The sequence below is a fragment of the Papio anubis genome, chromosome 4 (genome assembly GCF_008728515.1).
Source record: "Papio anubis isolate 15944 chromosome 4, Panubis1.0, whole genome shotgun sequence".
Lineage (NCBI taxonomy): Eukaryota > Metazoa > Chordata > Mammalia > Primates > Cercopithecidae > Papio > Papio anubis.
Genome location: NC_044979.1, coordinates 141,048,446 through 141,072,338, shown reverse-complemented (window position 1 = coordinate 141,072,338; position 23,893 = coordinate 141,048,446). Strand labels below are relative to the sequence as shown.

General features: G+C 46.2%; 1 protein-coding gene across 12 annotated transcripts in view; it reads left to right on the top strand.

Annotated features, from left to right (window-relative positions):
* TRRAP (transformation/transcription domain associated protein) overlaps positions 1–23,893 on the top strand; it is a 135,699-nt gene that overhangs the window by 86,769 nt on the left and 25,037 nt on the right. For 10 of the 12 annotated variants that reach the window (XM_031665602.1, XM_031665603.1, XM_031665596.1 and 7 more), the window contains 15 exons: positions 1,461–1,607; positions 2,532–2,731; positions 3,820–3,941; positions 4,256–4,469; positions 5,818–5,997; positions 7,351–7,497; positions 11,645–11,764; positions 11,986–12,273; positions 12,441–12,578; positions 13,715–13,827; positions 14,259–14,394; positions 17,581–17,772; positions 19,072–19,300; positions 19,891–20,156; positions 20,780–20,880. In XM_031665602.1, coding sequence (XP_031521462.1) covers positions 1,461–1,607; positions 2,532–2,731; positions 3,820–3,941; positions 4,256–4,469; positions 5,818–5,997; positions 7,351–7,497; positions 11,645–11,764; positions 11,986–12,273; positions 12,441–12,578; positions 13,715–13,827; positions 14,259–14,394; positions 17,581–17,772; positions 19,072–19,300; positions 19,891–20,156; positions 20,780–20,880 — 2,593 coding nt within the window. The remainder of the gene's footprint in view (positions 1–1,460; positions 1,608–2,531; positions 2,732–3,819; positions 3,942–4,255; positions 4,470–5,817; positions 5,998–7,350; positions 7,498–11,644; positions 11,765–11,985; positions 12,274–12,440; positions 12,579–13,714; positions 13,828–14,258; positions 14,395–17,580; positions 17,773–19,071; positions 19,301–19,890; positions 20,157–20,779; positions 20,881–23,893) is intronic. The other 2 variants (XM_031665604.1, XM_031665599.1) reach the window with 1 other exon arrangement.

Below are 23,893 nucleotides of genomic sequence, written 5' to 3'. Positions count from 1 at the left end.
GTCTGCATTTGCCAACTGAATGTATTTGGATGAGTTCCTTGCTCCAGACTTGCCAGAAGCTAAGGGAATTTGGTTAAAATGGTGTCCCTTGCTCTCTTAGCTTGCTCTCTCTTTTCAGACAGCAGCCAGGTGCGGAGAGTGAGGAGTGCTTCTGGGTCTTTTTCTAAGTAGGGTCACCCTGCAGAAGATCCCAGCTTCCATCCCAGGGCAGCACAAATATCTTCTTCCGCTGCTCATTCTCTGGAGGACTCTCGTTGAGAAGGGCTGACCTCATGGGCCCTGCCTCCCTCCCTCCTCTGTGGGGTATCAAAGGCCAGGGGTAGCCTCAGGGTAAGGTGGGCCTGGGGAGTTGACCACACCGTCGTCACCGTGCTGGATCTGGGGTGTAGTCTCCGCCATCTGCTCCATAGAGGAAAGCACGGCACTCGGGAACCACAGGGTATACCCCGTTTCCGTCACTGTCATCAACTGTCATGGGTTGCCTGGGTTACAACCGGGCTGGTCGTATGTTGACTGCTCTGGTTAAGAATTGGTCTTTTAACAAAGCTAGCCTGAAATCACCTCGTAACTGGCAAACACTCTTTGGTTGATCCATGAATACAGATTTAAAGTTTAATGAGTAGGGCCGGGTGCAGTAGCTCACGCCTATTAATCCCAGCACTTTGGGAGGCTGAGGCAGGCGGACTACTTGAGCTCAGGAGTTTGAGACCAGCCTGGCCAACATGGCGAAACCCCGTCTCTACTAAAAATACAAAAATTAGCCGGGCATGGTGGCAGGCGCCTGTAATCCCACCTACTCGGGAGGCTGAGGCAGGAGAAGTGCTTGAACCCCGGAGGCGGAAGTTGCAGTGAGCCGAGATTACTGCACTCCAGCCTGGGCCACAGAGCGAGACTTGACATCAAAAAAAAAAAGTTTAATGCATAGGTCAAAATCAAGGTGATTGTCACAATGCCGATTATGAAAGATAATTTTTCCATACACTCGGTGTTTCTGTTCTAGTATTGGCTTTGCTGATTTTTATTGATCTTAGGCCGTTTTTCAGAATGAAGTGCAAATTGAATTCGAAGATAGTTGACATGTCCTCTAGATGGCTGGATTTTTTGAAAAAGGTTTTCTTCCTCTTTTTCTTATTTTTCCCAAACCTATTATAGGACTAAAAACTTAGGGTAATTTGCCATAACCCAAAAATAAAATCCAGAACTCAAGGTAAGAATGTTGTTTCTGCTGAAGCACAAAAATCATTTCTCATTCATGGTGATTTGAACTAGTTGAGAATTAGGAGTGAAAATACAATGTTTCATTCAGAATGTAGCATGAGCCATGTAAAAGCTCACAGTGTTGACACTGGGATTAACTATGCCTTTGTTAGAATATGTTGTTTTAAATAATGCGTTGCTTTCACTCCATTTTTCGTGGTGGTTACTGTTCTGTAAAACACCTGGCAATTTCTACATTTTAGGGACCCTTATGATCCTCAAGTCTGCCTGCAGCAACAACCCCAGCTACATAGACCGGCTGATCTCCGTCTTTATGCGCTCCCTGCAGAAAATGGTCCGGGAGCATTTAAACCCTCAGGCAGCGTCGGGAAGCACCGAAGCCACCTCAGGTGATGTGCTGGCCACTGGGGGCCTTTCCTTAGACTCTGATGAACAGAGAACAGACTCTGTTGTGCAGGCTAGGACTGAACTCTAAAGGGAATGTGCGTTCACCAAGTCCTGTTGTTTGGTTGTAATTCGTTGCCATTTGCTCTTCAGTGTAGGAGTTTAAAAAACAACTCATTGTTAAAAATTGACTGTTATTAAGCTGGGTGTGGTGGCACACATGTGGTCCCAGCTCCTCAGCGGGCTGAGGCAAGAGGATTGCTTGAGGCCCAGAGTTAGAGGCTGCTGTGAGCTGTGATCATGCCTGTGAATAGCCACTGCACTCAGTCAGTGCAAAAGATTGAGACTCTCTCGCTCTCTCTCACCCGCACGCACGCGCACACACACACCCCTACGTAGTTTTAAAATCTGCGAATGTAAGAACGCAGAAATTTAAAAATAGTTGGCCTTTTATATGCTGCATTCACCACTGAGAGTTACCAGTGCTTACTATGAAACAGAGATTGCTTAATCAGAGTTGCTGTTTCTGAAGAGTTAAGTCACAGGTTCCAGAGCTGAGCAGTGGGCTCCTGGAATCTGGATGCTATGTGGAGGTATGGGGCTGCCTGGCAGGGGCTGTGATGGGCCTGGCTTCTGGGTGCACCTCAGAGTACAGGGGCCATGATTAGGACTTCAGAGCTGGATGTGGAGAGGCCGGGGCCGCCTGCACTGGTCCGTCAGTTCCCTCATCCCTCTCCCTGCGGAGAGGGCTACACTTTCAAGATGCACATAAGAACGTATGAGTGCTTCAAATCCCAGAGGTCTAGTTGCAGGAGAAAACATTGAGGGGGAAAATGGGCAGAACCCAGCATGCCAGGCGAGGCTGAGTGGCTACCTGTTTAAATCAATGTGTAGAGACTCCTGGGTTTGTTCTTTCTTGGGGCGAGCAGGTACAAGCGAGCTGGTGATGCTGAGTCTGGAGCTGGTGAAGACGCGCCTGGCAGTGATGAGCATGGAGATGCGGAAGAACTTCATCCAGGCCATCCTGACATCCCTCATCGAAAAATCACCAGATGCCAAAATCCTCCGGGCTGTGGTCAAAATCGTGGAAGAATGGGTCAAGAATAACTCCCCTATGGCAGCCAATCAGGTGAGCGGGGACGGTGTGCCATGTGATCTCCCTTTCAATAAAAGAAAATTCAAGCCTCAACTTCTTGGTCTTTCTGAAACTTGAAGCAAAACATTCTTGTCTGCTGTAATTGCACTCACAGCATCTTTTCTTGATTAAGATGGATTTTTGCCTGTAATCCCAGCACTTTGGGAGGCCGAGGCGGGCGGATCACGCAGGAGATCGAGACCATCCTGGCTAACACGGTGAAACCCCGTCTCTACTAAAAATACAAAAAATTAGCCAGGTGTGGTGGTGGGCACCTGTAGTCCCAGTTACTCGGGAGGCTGAGGCAGGAGAATGGCGTGAACCTGGGAGGTGGACCTTGCAGTGAGCCGAGATCACGCCACTGTACTCCAGCCTGGGCAACAGAGCGAGACTCCTTTCCAAAAAAAAAAAAAGGATTTTTTTCAGTGCAATTAACAGATGTTAAATAGAAACTGAGTTGCTCATCTTAATGTGGCTTTGCTCGTCTTAAAATGTTAAATGAAGGCTCACTTCTGTTATCCCAGCACTTTGGGAGGCCGAGGCAGGCAGATCACTTGAGGTCAGGAGTTTGAGACCAGCCTGGCCAACATGGTGAAACCTCGTCTCTACTAAGAATATAAAAATTAGCCAGATGTGGTGGCACATGCCTATAATCCCAGCTGCTCAGGAGGCTGAGGCAGGAGAATCGCTTGAATCCAGGAGGCAGAGATTGCAGTGAGCCAAGATCACACCACTGCACTCCAGCCTGGGCATCACGGCGAGAGACTTAGGAAAAAAAAAATAATAAGACAAATAATACTAAAAGTAATAATAGAGACTATCATTTCACTTAGTGAGATGCTTGCAAACTTCTGATTTGTTTTATAATTTATAGTTGCTTTCTTTCTAAAATGAGCTGTAGCCCCTATGAAAATTGTATTGGCATGTCTTGATTTTAAGCATCCAAAGATAAAGCTATCTTTGCCTTACTGTTTAGGAATGACCTTGTTTTATTGTGCTTGACAAAATTGTAGGAGCTTAAAAAATACTAAAGCAGATGGTTGAAATACTTTTAACTGCGTCTTTTCTCAAATTTCATACAGACACCTACACTCCGGGAGAAGTCCATTTTGCTTGTGAAGATGATGACCTACATAGAGAAACGCTTTCCGGAAGACCTTGAATTAAATGCCCAGTTTTTAGATCTTGTTAACTATGTCTACAGGTAATTACAGCAATTAATCAAGTATTACATGTATTGGTCCTTAATGTGCTCCTGGCGAGCCAGCCATGAGTTTAATCTTTTACTCATACCTAAGTTTAAAATATTCATTTAAATACTAAATTGTGTGATCTACTTTGGTGTCATTAAAGGACCTTTTGTTGTAATGCTGCATGAGCCTGCCACGATTTATAAGATACCCTTGGTTTTCCTAGTGGCATTTCAGCAAGTTCACGTCCGCATCCACCTGTTTCTGCTTGTTTGCATATGGCTTGGGGGAGTCCATTGTCTTGTTTCTCTCTGACTCGGTGTTACAGGGATGAGACGCTCTCTGGCAGCGAGCTGACGGCGAAACTTGAGCCTGCCTTTCTCTCTGGGCTGCGCTGTGCGCAGCCACTCATCAGGGCAAAGTTTTTCGAGGTTTTTGACAACTCCATGAAACGTCGTGTCTATGAGCGCCTGCTATATGTGACCTGTTCGCAGAACTGGGAAGCCATGGGGAACCACTTCTGGATCAAGCAGTGCATTGAGGTAGGAAGACTCGGCTCACATCTGTGGCCGGGGGGCAGCTGTGGGTTTTCTGAGTGTGGGCTCCAAAACCAGGAGGTGTTCACACACACTGAGATGAATTGGAAATCTCCAGCACAAACCTGCTTCTGATCTCTAGGAAGAAATAAAGACTTCAGGGCAAGCGTTTCAGTGCCAGGCACTGGGTCAGGTGCTAAAAATACAGAGACAGACGAGATATTGGCTGTGGCAGGTCCATGTGAATTGGTCAGGGGAAGGGCACAAGCCAGGAGTCCTCTACTCCCTCCTTCCTTTGCCCCTGAGCATCTGCTCCCTCACTGCGGGTGACAGTTCAGGGCCCACTGGACACCGCCATCTCTCATTAGGACGATGGGAACCGTTTCCTTAGTGTTCAACCACCTCCCCTCCTACTGATAAATTTTCTCTGTCGTTACAAAATTATTCTTAATAAAGCAGGTAACCATACTCTTTCCATTGTGCGTGGCATAAAATCCAGCCTGCAGGCTATGGTCCCCAGGTGACTGGCCCCCCGCCTCTCTCTGCATCCCCATCTCATCTCTCTCTCCCTCCAGCATCCGTCTCCAGTGTGCTGGCCTTCTGTGTTCTTGAACTTGCCTCACTCTTGCTACTCAGGCTAATGTGCAGCTCCCTTTAATTCCGTCAGTCCACCCTGTTTCCTGGCCACGTTACCACAGTGAGCACGTGCCTGGCTGTGTCCTTCCCTCTGACACTTCAGCTCCTTGAGGCAGGGGACACCATCTCTGTGCAATCGACAGATGAGGCTGCAGGGCCTCCATGACACCCAGTGGGTGCTCAGGGAATATTTGCCCAAGACGGCAAGAGTGGCGTAGCCAGGCAGTGTGCGCACGGCCCATGGGGAAGCATGGTGGAGTGGGGAGTGGCCCAACTCCAGAGGCAGGCAGGAGCTTCAGTACGTCACGGAGGGGCTGGCGACTCACACGGGGGAGCCTGCGCTGTCGCCTGAGGCTGTGGGAAGCCATGGGTGGGTGGACCGGGGTAAAGGGCCACTGTGTGGAAAGAGATGGTTCAGGAGGACGAGTCCAGGAGTGAGGTGGGAGCAGGCACTGCCTAGGTGTTCAGGAGTTAAGAGTGGCAGGGCCTGGCGTGTGCTATGAGTGAAGCAGAGGTCTTCTGTATGTGGACAGTGCCTTGGAGGGGATGGAGGAGAAAAAGCCCATCTGGTCGAGGAGAGGTGGGAAAAGGTGCTGAGCTCATACTTGTACCTGCAGAGTCAGAGGTGCCCGAGTGAGGGGCATCTGGGAGATAAGTCTAGATGCCCCGAATGCCACACGCATGCCTTGGTTCTGTCTCCTTTCCGCACCCCTTGCAGCTGCTCCTGGCTGTGTGTGAGAAGAGCACCCCCATTGGCACCAGCTGCCAAGGAGCCATGCTCCCGTCCATCACCAACGTCATCAACCTGGCCGATAGCCATGACCGTGCCGCCTTCGCCATGGTCACGCATGTCAAGCAGGAGCCCCGGGAGCGGGAGAACAGCGAGTCTAAAGAGGAGGTGAGGCCCTGCACCCCGCGGGTAGAATCCCAGAGAGGAGGTGAGGCCCCATGCCCCATGGGCAGAATCCTCGGTCCTGCAGAAGAAGTTTTTGTATCAGCTTTAGATTTATTTCGGGCATGAACAAGGTATAAAAACCTGTATACCTGAAAGCTCCGAATGTGGTACCTAAGTTCAGCTAGGTTTTTTTTTTAAATTAGTTAGAATTGAGAAGCATCTTGCACTGCCATTTGGTTTCGAGATGGATCACATTACCATGAGATAGTACTGTTGAGAACAGAACATTTCCCTGTGCTGTGATTTTTCTCTCCGGGTGAGAAAAGCCCATGTTCATTACAGAAAGCGCTGCCTGGGGGAGTGCTGCCTGTCACACAGGGGCTGGGGCTCTAGTTGGTTCCTGCAGCAGCCTACTCAGAACCCATGTCTCTGCTTAGTCCCGGGACAGGCAGCAGGGAGCCTTTGCTCCTCCAAGAACCTGTCCCAAGGCTGATGCCTTAGTCTTGGTGGCTCTCTGTCCTCCATGAAGAAGTGGCTGCCACTGTTCCTGGCAGGGATTTTTGTAGACTGTGTCTCCTTAAGGTCGTTGGTTTTTGGAGGCTCAGCCCGCATGGAGGCTGCATCTTAGGAGACAGTCACCTCGTGCTGCAGGCGGGCCCGGCACCCTCTTTGTTCTAAAAGGGGTGGTGCATTCCCTCTTCCATGTGCAGGATGTCTACTCATTAACCATTTTTGAATTAAGTTTTTTTCCTGTTGCTGGAACACTAGATTATCTGGGCGCTTGGCCTTCTCTTCCTGTGTGAAATAAATTGCCAACTCTGAAGGTCTTCGTTTTCAAGGGCACACACCAAATTGTCGATACCTGACTTCAAGGAGTAGTTTGAGTGTTGACTGACTTCTCCAAACCTTCAGACAGAAATAAGGTGTATTCCTTTCTGGGAAGAGTCATATAAAACATTGCACCAGCAACACGCTCTGCCGTGGCCCGGAGGCGATTCTCAGTCTGAGCAAGCCAGGCGGCTGGGCGACCGTGTTGCATTTTGAGAAATGATAGACTCTGATTCCATTAATCTTTATTATTTTTACTGTTTAAAGTTGATTCTTTTAAATTTTGCTGTTCACAACCCAAATATGAAAGCACAGTGGTGGCTTCTTTATAGTTATTTTTTAAGAGAGAGAGATCTGGTCTAGTTAATCCAGCTTTTATTTTAGGATAGAAGATTATTTAAAGACTTGCACACTTCCAGGAAATGAACACAAATTTTACTCGCCAAAATTGTAACAAGAGGAGGTGTGTTTATTGGCTTTTCTTGAAGGCTTTGACTTTTTGGTTTTGCTTGCTGCTTTGTTTCTTAGGATGTAGAGATAGACATTGAACTAGCTCCTGGGGATCAGACCAGCACACCCAAAACCAAAGAACTTTCAGAAAAGGACATTGGAAACCAGCTGCACATGCTAACCAACAGGCACGACAAGTTTCTGGACACCCTCCGAGAGGTGAAGGTCTGTATGCAGCTTGGAAAGGATTCATTGCTTTCCTCCCATGGATGGTTGAAAGCCTAAATCAGGATCATTCCACAGCAGTGTAACTTTTTCTGTTTCTTTCCTTTTTCTTTTTGAGATGAGATGTTGCTCTGTCACCCAGCCTGGAGTGTAGTGGCACAGTCACACCTCACTGTGGCCTCAGTCTCCAGGGCTCAATCGATCCTCCCACCTCAGCCTCCCAGGTAGCTGGGACCACAGACATGAGCTGCCACGCCCAGCTAATTTGTTAATTTCTTAGTAGACACAGGGTCTTGATATGCTGCTCAGACTGGTCTTGGACTCCTGGACTCAAGTGATCCACCCAACTTGGCCTCCCAAAATGCTGGGATTACAGGCGTGAACCAGAGATTTGGGAGTGTCACAGTGTCTTATAGGAGAAAATAGGAAAAAAATTAATTTCTCCACCACCATCTCTTAAAAGAAACAGTAACACCGTGTACAAAAAATGTGTGAGGAGACATAATAATGTTGGATTATTTTTCAATTGCACTAAAAGAGGAGAAAATGAGAAATTAATTTGCTAAATCAAGCCCACTTTGTGGAGTGGGGGCCTCCAGGTGCGTTTGTGTTTGAAATCTAGCCAGGTAGAGACTCTCTGGCTTCTGCAAACTCTCAGGGAAATAACGGGTCTGACTGGTTTTACGTCATGACTGTGAAGGACTGGTTGAAGCACCACGTGCCAGGTTACTTTTGATAAGGAGGTGTTTTTCTGTTCTTTCAAGAGCTGGGTGGTTATTCTAATTATTCTGTTCATATCAGGAGCTAGGTGGGAAAAAATCATGAACTACTTCTCACAAGTGATTTTTACATTAGAATCTTTTGGTGACCTGTGCTGAACTTGTGCGTGGGATCAGTCTTTGAACTTGTACCTAAGTGACACCAGTGTCATCTTGGATAAGCACCCATCTTGCTTTTCTGTGATATAGAGCGGGAAGCAGAGCAGCCTGATAGATGTGAGTGATAGCTCTCATGTCATGGGCCAGGTACTTCTTTTGTTTGTTTGTTTCAGACAGGGTCTCACTCTATTGCTCAGGCTGGAGTGCAGTGGCACGATCTCCGCTCACAGCAACCTCCGTCTTCCAGGTTCTAGCAGTTCTCCTGCCTAAGCCTCCCGAGTAGCTGGGATTGCAGGTGCCTGCCACCACACCTGGCCAATTTTTATATTTTTAGTAGAGACAGGGTTTCACCATGTTGGCCAGGCTGATCTTGAACTCCTGACCTCAGGTGATCTGCCTACCTCAGCCTCCCAAAGTGCTGGGATTACAGGCACCTTAATAGACCCCTGTCCCTACTGCTGCCACCACCAGAAAAAAGGGCTGTAAGTACATGTCCTGAAGCCCAAAGGCTGCCTTTGGCTGATGGTCACCATGACACATCACCTCGTCGTCAGCTGTCTGCGCCTCAGTTTTATCCTCAGCGCCTGGTGGGAGTGCCATCAGGAGAGGAGGTTCCAGCAGTACATCATGTGAGGGGTAGGGATATTTGGTTTTACTCATTAAGATTTTTGTCTTGGTTGAATTGGTCACCGCTGTACACCTCCACGTCCTCTGTGGGGCTGTGGCTGCTGTCTGGATGGTGGCTGGGTTAGACCAGATGTGGCTGAGAATCTTGGCAAATTTCACAGAGAATCTTGCCTGCAGGTGTCCCCATGGTCTTCTCTTAATCTGAGGCTTCATAGCCTGAGTCTCAGGGCCCATCTGTGTCACTCTTTGTAAGAGGATTGCTCAGGCCAGAGCTGCAGATGTCGTCAGCCATACTGTGCCTAGGTGTGTGTCACAGAGGAGACCCTCGAACTCAGTGCCCAGCACAGGTGGGCACACCATTGCCCCTGAGCCCCGTGTGCCACCCGCTTGCTGCATGTCCTTGGGCCGCTCTGACAGGGTATGCCCACCTCTTAGCAGGGTGTGGCTCTCAGGGTACTTGGGTGTGACTTAATTCTTCCCTTCTCCTAGGGTTCTTCTGTGTCCTATTTTCCTCTTTCACCTTTTACATTTGATCTCATTTCGTCGTTTCAGCATCTTTTTACTGAGAGCCTGCTCTGTGTCAGGTGATGTTCTGGACGCTGGAAACACAGTGGTAGCTGTTCCTCAGCAGGTTGTACGCTCTAGTGAGGGGAAATAATGAACAGAAAGAAGTGCTAATCCCTCAGGAGGCGAGATGGGTGCCGGGGTAAAGCAGCCAGGGCTGGCGGGGATTGGAGAGGGTGGTGGTGTGTTATTTCATCTTCTGTGTATTTATGGGAGTTGAGATTTTTCATGGAGCAAGATGGGGTTATAAATCGTTGTGTTTGTTATTTCCGCCCTGACGTTTTCCTTCCTGGAGCTCCTCTACTTTGTGAAGTGGTCAGGTGCCACTGGCTCTTCTTGGACTCTTGGATTCTAAATCGGGAGAGGGTGGTCCTCACCCCAGGCCCACAGGCTCGTTCTCCACCTCATTTCCCGGTCTGGCCATTGTTCCCTGTGAGAAGCCTGTGGAGGCAGCAACCCCTCATTGGGCTCTTTTGACGCTGTGAGAACCACGGGGTCCTCACCCCTGCACCTCTTTGGGACGGTGTGTACATCAGAACAAGCTGTGGACTTGGGGAGCAGGAGCCGATTGTAATCCTGAGACACAATCCTGAACGCTGTAATCCTGAACGCTATAATCCTAAATGTTGAAATCCCTAAAGATCAAAATTTCTAACCTCTGAAATCCCGAAAATATAATGCTAGAAAAAATAATTTAAAAATGCTTTAAAACATACACAGACACACCCCAAATAACACTTTACTAGGTAGGTTTCCAGGCATTCCTTAGTCAAGTGGACTCCATAAACATGGCACCCATAGGCATCTCCTTAAACCATGCAGACAGTAGCAGGTCATAGTTCTGACCTGATGCAGCTGTCCTATGATGATGATTTTCAGGAATTTTGACCTTTGAGGATCTCAACACTCGGGGTTAGGGCGTTTAGGATTATGTTTTGGGATTCTGATCCAAACCCCCACAGTTGGAGTTGAGCAGCTTTATCAGCAGGTCAGTGACCTCACTGGGCCCTTTGGTTCTCCCCAGCTCTTGGCCTCTGCTAAGTTGACGTGGAGCTGAGAGCCCCCGACAGGCTGGTCAGGGTGAAGTGTGTGACCATGTGAGGGGAACTGTACTCACTTCATCACAGCCCTCCTCACAGGGCAGCCTGATGCCAGATACTTGGGAGCGTTCTTTATCTAGATGTTTTCACCCATTTTCCTTGAACGGTTTGTATCCTTGGTGTCTCTTTTTAGTAGAAACATTTAATGTGCCTGTGGTTTCCCCTCTTGGGTTTGCTGTAGGAGAGATGAATGCCTAATCACGTCCCTGGCACTGTGCCTCCATGCTGGGGCAGCAGGGACTGTGTAGCTGTCAGCATGTGCCCCAGCCCCTGGCGCTACTGCCTGATGCCATGTAGGGTGTCTCCTGTGGGCCAGAGCAGCCTCAGGCAGACTAGAAACCTGGCTGTTAATAAGGAATGTTGGCAGCTAATTCAGATCAGATCTTCAAAAACAACAGGCCTGGGACAAGATAAACACATCTGTGGATTTGCTGTCCATTCCATTCTCTTATGTTCTGTTTCAGTCTGTCTCAGTCATTTTCTCCTGCCTCTTGTCTGCTGCCAATTGCAGAGACTGAACTTTGAGTTCCTGATTTGTTCTTCAGAATAATACCTGTTGGCAAATAGTTTATGTCATATACTGTGTGTTTTCACTTTCCTGTTTTCAGTGACCTGGGCCTCGGTGACATCTGTGTCCCTCTGAGTTACTCCTTCAGTCTTGTCAGTGTTTTTGTCCTTCTTGGATATGATGGGATCAGTAGTGTTAGGAAACCCCCTTAAAAACTAAGGACAAATGCAGGCGCCATTGCTGAGTCCCTTGGGATGCCTGGGCTTGGCTGCTAAGTGCGTGTGGCCTTCCACCACTCGGGATCCGTGGGCTTTACTCCAACATGGCATTTTCTTAGATCTCTGAAACTTTGGAAGTGGAGGAGCATCTAATAATGTATGAGATGGATCATGGGTGTCTTCTGAGCATGGGTGTGCGAGACACCCGCAGCCCGTGGCCATCTCAGCCTGTTCTTGTCTTTCTGTTCATAGACTGGGGCGCTGCTCAGCGCTTTCGTTCAGCTGTGCCACATTTCCACGACACTGGCAGAGAAGACGTGGGTCCAGCTTTTCCCCAGATTGTGGAAGATCCTCTCTGACAGACAGCAGCATGTGAGTGTATCTTTAAAATCCTGTTTTGGAAAATTGTAGTTTTAGCTTTTAATAAGTATTCGTAAAAAAAAAACAGTCTTGAACAAGTTTCAGAGAACGCGGAAACTGCTGGCTGTCACTCAAGAGTGAATTAGGAAAGGTATTCTCAGATGCATCGAGAAAGACAGCAGGACTTGCCAGTTTTCGAATGAAGGCCTAAATGACATGCGCTTTGGTTTCAGGCACTCGCGGGTGAGATAAGTCCGTTCCTGTGCAGCGGCAGTCACCAGGTGCAGCGTGACTGCCAGCCCAGCGCGCTGAACTGCTTTGTGGAAGCCATGTCCCAGTGCGTGCCGCCAATCCCCATCCGACCCTGCGTCCTGAAGTACCTGGGGAAAACACACAACCTGTGGTTCCGGTCCACGCTCATGCTGGAGCACCAGGCTTTTGAAAAGGGTCTGAGTCTTCAGATTAAGCCAAAGCAAACAACGGAGTTTTATGAGCAGGAGAGCATCACCCCACCGCAGCAGGTGAGGGTGCGCCTCAGTCTGTTAATTACCTCTTCCCTGCTAGTGACTCCACACTTTAAATACTGCTTCCAAATGATTTCAAATGACAACACAGTGAAACTGCATTTTTAGAGGGGGAGAAAAAGTCCCTGTCCTGAGCACTCAGGACCCTTGCTTTGTGTTTTCAGGAGATACTGGATTCCCTTGCGGAGCTTTACTCCCTGTTACAAGAGGAAGATATGTGGGCTGGTCTGTGGCAGAAGCGGTGCAAGTACTCGGAGACGGCGACCGCAATTGCTTACGAGCAGCACGGGTTCTTTGAGCAGGTAAACCTCAGACCACTGACGGTCTTGGATGTGTAATGAGAGGTCATTTATAACGGTTCTTTAATAAAATGGCCTCAAGTCGGAGTTCACGTTCTCTTTTTTTGAGATGGAGTCTTGTTCTGTCGCCCAGGCTGGAGTTCAGTGGTACAATCTCAGCTCACTGCAACCTCCACCTCACAGGTTCAAGAGATTCTCCTGCCTCAGCCTCCCAAGTAGCTGGGATTATAGGCGCCCACCACCATGCCCGGCTAATTTTTGTATTTTTAGTAGAGACGGGGTTTCGCCATGTTGGCCGTGCTGGTCTCGAACTCCTGACCTCAGGCGATCCGCCCACCTAAGCCTCCCAAAGTGCTAGGATTACAGGTATGAGCCACCACGCCTGGCCCAGAGTTCACATTTAAATACATTTTAAAGCATTTCAGTCCCGCACGTAAAGGCCCTGTGACTGAAGTCTGCATTTAAGGGACGCCTACCTGTATGACACGAGCTAAAGCACAGTCCTAAGAAGTCCTTTGCATTTGATGCCAACACGGATGCTTTTTCTCTCCCATTGTTGGTTCTGTTGGAAGCGATAGGTTTTGTTTTTGCTTAAGTTTTACTCCCCGTGTCTGCCCTTCAGTGTGGCGCGGGCCACTGTTTCAGGGTGCGATTCCTAGCACTGTGTAGGGTGCTGTGCCGTGGAAGCTCCAGAAGCAGATGTGGCCTTGTGGCTCCTGCTCCGATCACTAAAGGATGGAGAAATTAATCCCACGTCTGGACAGCCTCCCCTTCTTCCATTCTGTTCAGGGAATCCCACCCTCTTCTGTCTCTGAACAGAGAGCTGTGGGTGTTTAGTGCTCCTGGAGAAGAGCTCCATGTGCTCCCAGGTGTGTTGATTCAGCCTGCTCTCGACAACTGGGCCCTGGCAGTGAAAAGGTTGTGTTCTTAGCCAGGTGCAGGCATGCACCTGTAGCCCAGCCACTCAGGGAGGCTGAGGCAGGAGGGTCCCTTAAGCCCAGGAATTAGGAGTTTGAGTCCAGCTTTGGCAACATAGCAAAACCTCATCTCAAAAAAGTTCTCTAAGTTTTAAATTTAAAAAGAAAGAAAAGGTGTGTTTCTAGTTAAACAGTGGTTTAAAAGCATTAACTTTTTTTTAGGCACAAGAATCCTATGAAAAGGCAATGGATAAAGCCAAAAAAGAACATGAGAGGAGTAATGCCTCCCCTGCTATTTTCCCCGAATACCAGCTCTGGGAAGACCACTGGATTCGGTAAGCCGAACACAGTGCTTGACGTGTACATGAATCAGTTGAGGGAACCGGGGAAAAATACCTGACTTTTTCTTGTAATGAGTGTTTTTTAAAGAGAGCTTTGCTACTTTGTGGCCTTGTAAAGAACAAACAGAAACCCAAGACCAGCATTTAAAGCCTTGAGTAATTAAACAGGTCGACTGGAGAAGCAGTAAACTGTCCCTGGCTCCAGTGCTCTGGGCCCTCTGCTGAATAGCAGGTGGTTTGTGGCATCCAGGGTGGGCAGGGGCTCACCCCGCAACGGAACACACCTCCGTGTCCTGCAGAAGTCCACTCTTGCTGTGCTGTTCTTCTGTAGAATGGAAATTTGCCATAAAACCCTATCCCTGCCTCTGTGAATGCCTGAGTGTGCTGGTGACTGAGCTTTTGCTCTCGGACATGTGGTCTTGTAGATGCTCCAAGGAGTTGAACCAGTGGGAAGCCCTGACGGAGTACGGCCAGTCCAAAGGCCACATCAACCCCTACCTCGTCCTGGAGTGCGCCTGGCGGGTGTCCAACTGGACTGCCATGAAGGAGGCGCTGGTGCAGGTGAGACGCCCCGGGGGCATCCCCGCAGCTGCCTGGGTCCCTTTTCCTGCAGCTGCAGGGGTCTCTTGGGAGATTTCTGTAGAACAAGCATTTTGGCAGTGGAAAGATAGCTTTTGGGAAAGAAAGGTTCCTTTTGATTGCCTCAATCTAACACCTTTCCTGAATTTGAGTAATGTCACTTTTTTACAAAATGAGAAATTGAAGATTAGAAATAGTTACAAACTATTAACTAGAGGATGGAATCGAGCCCGGGTGTTGACTTCTGGTTTGGGACCTGGGAAATGACTCATTGGATGCAGGGAGTTTGTGTTCCTTTGGGAAATAACCAGTCATTTATGTCAGTAAAAATACATTCTTCCCTCAGTATCCAGGACTCCCCCGCAGACACCAAAATCCATGGACACTCAAGTCCCTGATATAAAATGGTGTAGTATTTGCATGTAATCTCTGCGCAGCTGCCTGGGTTCCTTAAATCCTGTCTAGGTTATTTACAGTACCTAATACGATGTAATTGCTACATTCACAGTTGTTTTGTTACACTGTAGTTTTTAGGGAATGACAAGAAAAAGCTCTGCACATGCTTAATACAGATGCAATTTTTTTTCCCCGAATATTTTCTATCCACAGTTGGTCGAATCCACACATATGGAGGACCAGTTGTATATATTTTGCTGTCAGAATGCATTTACGATTGCTTATTCTTTCTTTATTCTGACAGAACATAAAACTGAATAAGTATTTGTAGCTCACCTTAATGTTCCCTTCTTTCTCCTTCCCAAAGTTTCCCTTAGCTGGATATATGCAGCGTCACACCATCCTGAGGTCTCACAGATGCGTTTCTTCTTTCATAGATTCTTGTCATTTTATAAAAATTGTAAGTTACTCACTGCTTAGAAAAAAACTCAAATATGTGAGTAAACATCCAGGGTAATCTGCACTAAATTCAACTAGTCTTGAAAAGGATTCAGCAAATTACTTTTGTCTTTGTTTCTGTGCTTCCTAGGGTAGTTGCTTGGTTTGATTTAGTAAGGGGTTTAGCTTTTTTCCAGTGGGGAAAATAGAAGAGACACCGTTGTTCTTAGTGTAACTGAGGGTAGGTGTTGTAATTGGCAAAAATCTATCTCACCTGGTGTTGGAGTCCAGCCCCTGTGATGTTGGTGCCAGCGTGGCGGGTAATGTTGGAAGCTGCTGTAGTCTTCTTTGCCTTCCTGAATTTCTTCATCGGTGGGTTATTGAGAACTGAGAGGCATCATGAACGTGAAAGGTCTGTGGAAGAGTAAGATGTCAAAAACAAGCCACGGTGTCATATAATTGCGGGGTGGTGTCATTATTACCATTATTGCATGTAGTCCTTGGGACAGATACCATCATGGCGCTAACTTTTGTTGCTTTTTTTATTTTTATTTATTTATTTTTTTGTGACAGAGTCTTGCTCTGTCGCCCAGGCTGGAGTGCAGTGGCGCGATCTCGGCTCACTACAAGCTCCGCCTCCCGGGTTCACGCCATTCTCCTGCCGCAGCCTCCCAAGTAGCTGGGATTACAGGCGCCCACCACCATGCCTGGCAAGTTTTTTGTATTTTTTTAGTAGAGACGGGGTTTCACCAAGTTAGCCAGGATGGTCTCGATCTCCGGACCTTGTGATCCGCCCGCCTCGGCCTCCCAAAGTGCTGGGATTACAGGTGTGAGCCATCGCGCCTGGCCAATGTGTGTAGCTTTTATTGTTACTTTCCAAAGAGGAATGTTTATTCATCTTGCTACAGCGATTCCTGTAAACATCCATCACAGAGATGTCCTTCCATCTTTCTTATCACAAAGATATTATGTTTGGAAACTTTCATGAAAAAAAATTTTTTAATATTTTTATTAAAAATTTGGTAAGAGATTAACAAAACGTGAGACGTTCCAGTACTTTCTTCAGAAGGTAGTGGGCAAAAAAAAGGGCCTTCCGGGCAGAAAGGAACACGTGGTCTCCACCTGGGCTCAGGAGTGGTTGGCCCAGGTTCATCCGCTGCTCCACTGAACTGACGCTGGAGTGTGGGAAATCTGGGGAACATTTTATAGTAGACGAAAAAGTGTGGCTTTAAAATGACAGTAAAATTTGCACATATTCCCTCATGTTCATGTAAACCTGAATTAATACCTATACTGTTTAATTTCCCAGGATAACCTTATGAATTGGAAGCAATTCAAAATTACACTCACGTGGCCAGGCGTGGTGGCTCACGCCTGTGATCCCAACACTTTGGGAGGCCAAGGCAGGCAGATCACTTGAGCCCAGGAGTTTGAGACCAGCCTGGGTAACATAGGAAGACCCCTGTCTCTACAAAAAATAAACAAAAATTAACCTGGTGTGATGGTACATGCCTGTAGTTCCAGCTGCTTGGGAGACTGAGGCAGGAGGATCACTTGAGCCCTGGAGCGGCTGTAGTGAGCTATGAGCATGACATTGCACTCTAGCCTGGATGACAGAGTGGGACCCTGTCTCAAAAAAAAAGTAAAATTACACTGATATTTATCATACTGGAGATTAATATATATTTAACAGTTTAAAATGTGGTGACTGGCCAGGCTTGGTGGCTCATCCCTGTAATCCCAGCACTTTGGGAGGCCACGGCAGGCGGATCACCTGAGGTCAGGAGTTCGAGACCAGCCCGACCAACATGGTGAAACCCATCTCTACTAAAAGCACAAAAAATTAGCGGGGCCTGGTGGCACACGCCTGTAATCCCAGCTGCTCGGGAGGCTGAGGCAGGAGAACAGCTTGAACCTGGGATGCGGAGGTTTCAGTGAGCCGAGGTTGCACCACTGCACTCCAGCCTGGGCAACAGAGCAAGATTCTGTCTCAAAAAAAAAAAAATGCTGGCTACGCAGAGTGTGTGATTTTTCATCTGATCTGTCATAACAGCATTGATCAGTCTCTCTTCTTTGGAACAACTAATGACCTTAAAGCCAGGAGCCTGTAGTGTGCTTTCATAGCTGGAGAGATTGGCCGCTCACGGAATTTAGGAAGGGAGAGTATCCAGGAAAGACTATAAATGCATGACTTCTCTATTTATAGCCTAATTTCTGTTTATTGCCTTGCATAACTAGTGGCAAAAAAAAAAAGTGATTTTTTTTCCTGTTTGACCCTTTACACTGAGGGAAAGAAGGCCCCTCACTTCCTCTGTCGCGTTCTTTCACTGTCAGGTGGAAGTGAGCTGTCCGAAGGAGATGGCCTGGAAGGTGAACATGTACCGCGGATACCTGGCCATCTGCCACCCCGAGGAACAGCAGCTCAGCTTCATCGAGCGCCTGGTGGAGATGGCCAGCAGCCTGGCCATCCGTGAGTGGCGGCGGCTGCCCCATGTGGTGTCCCACGTGCACACGCCTCTCCTGCAGGTGCGTGCGGCACCCCAACACGAGCACGGGCCTGTGGCTAGGTGCAGCCAAGCACCGGTGTCCAGGCTTAGTCTGCAGACTGTGCTGGATGGCAGGGATGAAACTCCTTCCCCTTGTCTTGTCCTCTCCCACTTAACACTCGTCCTCATGAAAGGAAGGCCACAGTTAAAACGTTGAGGAAAAATGTTAGAGCTTCTGCGGGATTGAAGACATCCTCACCAGTGATTCTGGTTTCAAATTTTGCCTGAGGGACTGTTTTCGGTACCCACTCTGCCACCCTCAGTTATAGACCCTGTTGCTCTGTTTTCAGCAAGCTTTTGGCGGGAGCTGTGGGGACAGGGTTAGGAAATGCTTTCCGAAATCTGAATGTAATGAGTTAAACTTGAAATATAAACAGAAAGCACAGATTCTTCTAGGCAACTTAAAAAATTACTGTCAACCAAGATACAGAGTACTGAACTAGGTGCTATGTTTAGGAGATTAAAAAACATTTTAAAACAATAGATTCTGCCTCAAAGGTGCATTGAACCGGAGACAGCAGGCATAGCCGTAGAAGCAAATTTACAGCTGGAGGGAGACTGATTCAGAGCCATGCCAATCAGACAGAAAATCAGGATAACAAAGATCAAGAGAAGGGAGATAATCGTGTGTGCCATAGAAACCAGGGACAGAATTTGGATAGGCTGAGGATTGTGGCCAGGGCCTTCCAGGTGAGAAGGTGGCATCAGAAGTTTGGTGCCAACAGTGCATCTGGAATTTAAGGGTAGTCAACCTCCCGGTCTTGTAGGGCGGTGACTTAAAACGTGTTTACATTTCATGCGTCCAAAGAGGTCAGGAGAACCACGTTTGCAGGTGTTTAGTATGGCTGTGGGGTTTAGCAGGCACGTTGAGAAAAGGCACGTCTGCAGCGAGGATACCAGGCTATCCCGACCTCAGGCGTTGCTGGACAAAGGGCTGGGCAGGGAGGGTGGCAAAGGGCATGGACAGCAGGAAGAGGAGTTTTGAGGACTGCCCATTAGCGAGGTTTGGTGTCTGTACCATCGTTCTCCCAGTATCCTGTCTCTCAGGAGCCACAGGCTGAGGTTTTAAAATTGGAGATGCCATAAGGAAAGTAGCGTTTGGGGTGAACAGGAAATGAAATGTGGATCTCAGGTGTCTGTGTGTAAACGAGAGTGCTTCCTTTGGTAATCGCACCATAAGATCTTTGCGATAATCAGGCCGCCAATGGACTCTGGTGTGTTTTTCCCGATTGATCTTTGCTAACGTTTACTATGGAATCTCTTATGCTGGTCCCATCAGGCAGCCCAGCAAATCATTGAACTCCAGGAAGCTGCACAGATCAACGCAGGCTTACAGCCGACCAACCTGGGGAGGAACAACAGCCTGCACGACATGAAGACGGTGGTGAAGACCTGGAGGAACCGGCTGCCCATCGTGTCTGACGACTTGTCCCACTGGAGCAGCATCTTCATGTGGAGGCAGCATCATTACCAGGGTAAACCGACCTGGTCCGGCATGCATTCATCATGTAATTTTCCAGACGCCCCACGGTTCTGGTTTTGTCTCTGTGTTTTGGCTTGTTTTTTTTTCCTCAGGTTTTCTGTTTTTGGGTAGGGATGACAGGTCGGGGTGGTAATGGTGTGGGGAAAGATGAAGGTGGTAGAAGAAGTAAAGTTTTGTTTTTTGTTTCTGCATCTGTTACATTTTTCTACTTGGGGCAGAATCGTGCAGGCCGGGGGGTGATCAATGCTCTGAGCCATGGCACTCTGCGTTGAAGCTCCCGTCCCGGGACAAGCTGTGCTCAGGTGGCTCTGTGTGGCCTTTGCTGGTTTTCCTGGTCCCCCTCTTATCCCCTAAACCTGTCAGGCGTCCACGTGTTTAGAGCAGCCTTTGTCATTTTATGATTTGGTTAGCCAAGATGGTAACACTCGACTCAAGAATTAGCACCTTTTAGAAGTTGCTTATGGCATAAAATACAAAGTAACGAGGGTTTAGTCACACAGCTCCCCATTTTCATAAGCCATGTGTGTGTGTGTTTCATTTTTTATTTAAGCCTTGTTGTGAAGTGCTTTGAAAGAGGATCTGTGTGGTCTGATGATTCCTTTCTTTGCCCTCTAGCGATTGTAACTGCCTATGAGAATAGCTCTCAGCATGATCCCAGTTCAAATAACGCTATGCTTGGGGTTCACGCATCAGCTTCAGCAATCATCCAGTACGGAAAAATCGCCCGGAAACAAGGACTGGTCAATGTAGCTCTGGATATATTAAGTCGGATTCATACTATTCCAACTGTTCCTATCGTGGATTGCTTCCAGAAGATTAGACAGCAAGTTAAATGCTACCTCCAGCTGGCAGGCGTCATGGGCAAAAACGAGTGCATGCAGGTGCGGACAGGATGCTTGAAGAATGAGGCCGGGTAGAGAATGAGGCCGGGTGGGGAATGAGGCCAGGTGGGGACTCTTGGTTCAGAATATAAGGAAGGCGGATTCGAACTCTCTATAAATACAGCCTCAGTAAGGGGAAAACAGTCCTTCCAAAACACAAAAGGGAAAGGAAGCTACTTGACTGAATTACAAGACTTACAATCTTGTAAGAATTACAGTCTTGTAAGAATTACAGTCTCTTGTGGTCTCTGTCCTACCATATACTTAGTTAATGTGTTTAAGGAAAGAAAAAAATTTCACACTACAGAATTATGAGGATCTAAGATAGATTTTGACTATGTTCAGAGGAATCTTAAGAACAATGAAACCAACTAGAACTATAAAGCTTTGGAGAAAATAAGACCCCTAAGTATTTAGGATCAAATACTTAAAGTTTAGCATTAGTGATTCAGTTTAAATTCTGAACGTCAATCAGTAAATATTCATGGTAGGCAAATCTGTTGTCAATTTAAAGTACATTGGTCAATGACTCATAGACTTACTGCCTAGATTAGTACTTTATGAAGTTTTCATATTGTTTGGAAATTTCAAGAACTTTTTTTCTGCTCATTTTTTTTGAACAGGGCCTTGAAGTTATTGAATCTACAAATTTAAAATACTTCACAAAAGAGATGACAGCTGAATTTTATGCACTGAAGGGAATGTTCTTGGCTCAGATCAACAAGTACGTATGTTATATTGAAAGAGGATAATAGAAAAAATGCGTCAGATTATTTAAATAGTTATTTATAACCTGAAGCCAATGTGAAGCTCAAGCTAGAAATGGGTATGATTTGGTGACAGTCATTAGATAGGATTTTTTAGGTATTGCACCTCTGCAAAGAGAGTAACTTGCAACAAATCGATAAAAAGCCTATTTAAAAGCATTTCTCAAATGAGCTACTGGATCACAGAACTGATAAAATGGATTCATTTCCCCATTTCCTCAGCCTGCCATTTACAGAGCTGGTTCCTTTTGTGGAGATGATTCTTGCCTTAGACCAGGGGTCAGTAAAGGATGGCCTGGGGGCAACATCCAGCCACTGCCCTGTTTTTGTCAATGAAGTGTTGTTGGAATACATCCCTCCCCACCGATGTTGCCTGTGACTGCTTTCACCCAACTGCAGAGTTGAGGAGTTGTGATAGGAATTGTATGGTCTGCAGCACCTAAACCATTCGCTGTCTGGCCCATCACAGAAAAGGTTGCCAAACCCTGGTTTAGAGAGGTAAATGTCAGAGGAGATTTTGTAAATAGCATGCAAATGAAGTAGACTCACAAGATGCTGCTTGTTGCCTTGTGTAGGCTCCAGTGCCTGCTTTTCACATCTTCAATCTATGGGGCTTGCATGTTTAGCTTATTTTTAAATTAGGAAGCAGCTTTGTCAACATGAAAAGGTTTTATCTTTTTGTGTAATGTTTTAAATTCATATGACAGACACAACCATTCAAAAGTGTACAATTTAGTGGGTTTTAGTATATTTACAGTGTTGCACAACCATCACCACTAGCTAATTCTAGAATATTTCCATCATCCTCAAAGTAAATCCTGAATCTGTTTGCTGTCACTCTCCTTTCTCCCCTCCCCCTTTCTCCTGACAACTGTTAATCTATTTCTGCCTCTATGGATTTGCTTATTCTGAACATTAATATAAATAGAAGCATACACTATGTGGCCTTCTGTGACTGTCTTCTTTCACTTAGTAGGATGTTTTCAAACTTCATCCATGTGCTGTCATGTATCAGTAACCCGTTCCTTTTCATCGCTGAGTAATATTCCACTGGATATCCATACATTTTGTTTGTCCATTCAGCAGTTGATGGACATGTGGGTTGTTTCTACTTTTTAGCTACATGAGTGATGCTGGTGTAAACACTGAATATGTGTCTTTGTGTGAGCATGTTTGAGTTCTCTTGGGTATATACCTGGGGGCAGAATATCTGGGTCATATTGTACTTTTCTGTTTATCTTTTTGAGATATTGTCAATCTTCCACAGTTGGCTGTACCATTTTGCATTCCCACCAGCAGTGTTTAAGGTTTCTAATTTCTTCACATCCTCACCAGCACTTGTTATTTTCTTATTATGTATCTGATTATAGCCATCCTAATGAGTATAAAATATATTTCATTGTGGTTTTGAATTGTATTTTCCTAATGACTGATGACAGTGAGCTTCTTTTCTTGGTTTTTATTGTTGGTTTGGAATTCTTTATATGTCTGGATAAAAGTCTCTTTCAGATATATGATTTCCAAGTATTTTGTCACATTCTGTGGGCTGTCTTTTCACTTTTTTGATAGTGTTCTTTAATGTGCAAGTTTTTAATTTTGATGAAGTACAATTTATGTTTTTTTCTTTTGTTGCTCATACTTTTCACATCTTCTAAGAAACCATACTGTAATCCAGGATCAGAAGCATTTATTCTTATGTTTCCTTCTAAGCGTTTTATAGATTTAGTTTTTACGTTTGGGTCTCTGATCCATTTTGAATAATTTTTTTATGTGGTGTGAGTTAGGGGTCCATATTTATTATGCTGCATGTGGATATACTGTTGTCCCAGCACCATTTGCTGAAAAGTCTAGTCTTTCTCCATTGAATGGTCTTGACACCCTTGTCAAAAATCAGTTGAGGCCAGGCCCAGTGGCTCACACCTGTAATCCTAGCACTTTGGGAAGCTGCGGTGGGAGGATCATTTGAGCCCAGGAGTTGGAGACCAGCCTGGACAATATAGTGGAGACCCCCATTTCCAAAACCTGAAAAACAAAAATCAGTTGACCATTTTTTGTGGGCTTATTTCTGGACTCTCACTTCTATTCCATTGATCTATATAGAGTCTCTTATATTTCCATATGAATTTTAGGTTATTTTCATGTATTTCTGCCAAAACAGTTGGAATTACGATAGAGATTGCATTGAATCTGTAGATCAGTTTGTGAGTATTTTGCCAACTTAAGCAAGTTTTCCAGTGTGTAAACACAAGATGTCTTTCCACTAGTTTAGGTCTTCTTTAGTTTAATTCAACAATGTTTTATAGATTTTAGTGTACAAGTCTTGCACTTATGTTAACTTTATCCCTCAATATTGTCACGTGAATGGAGCCGTTTGCTTCATTTTCACATTGCTCATTGCTAACATTTGGAAATACCAGGGTTTTGTATATCAATCTTAGATTTCTCAACCTTGCTGAGTTTATTTGCTCTAATAGCTTTTTGGGGATTCTTCTTTTCTGTATATAAGATCCTGTCAGCTGCAGGTAGAGATGGACTTACATCTTCTATTCCAGTAAAGATGCATTTTATTTCTTTTTCTTCCCAATTGCCCTGACTAGAACCTTAAGTACAGTGCTGAATTAAAAAGACAAGATCCTTGTCTTTTTCTTGCTCTTGGGGAAAGCCATTCAGTCTTTCAGCCTTGAGTATGATGTTAGCTGTGGGTGTTTTGTAGATGTCTTTTATAAGCTTGAGGAATTTCCCTTCTGTTCTAAGTTTGCTGGGTATTTTTATCGTGAGAGGATGTTGGATTTTTTTCAAATGGCTTTTTCTCTGTCCTCTGAGATGATTGTGGTTTTTTTTCCTTCATTCTTTTAATGTCATATATCACATTGATTGGTTTTATTTATATTGACTTTTCTGTTTCCCATGTTGAACCACCCTTATTGCTGGGATAAATCCCACTTGGTCATGACAGATAATCCTTTTGAT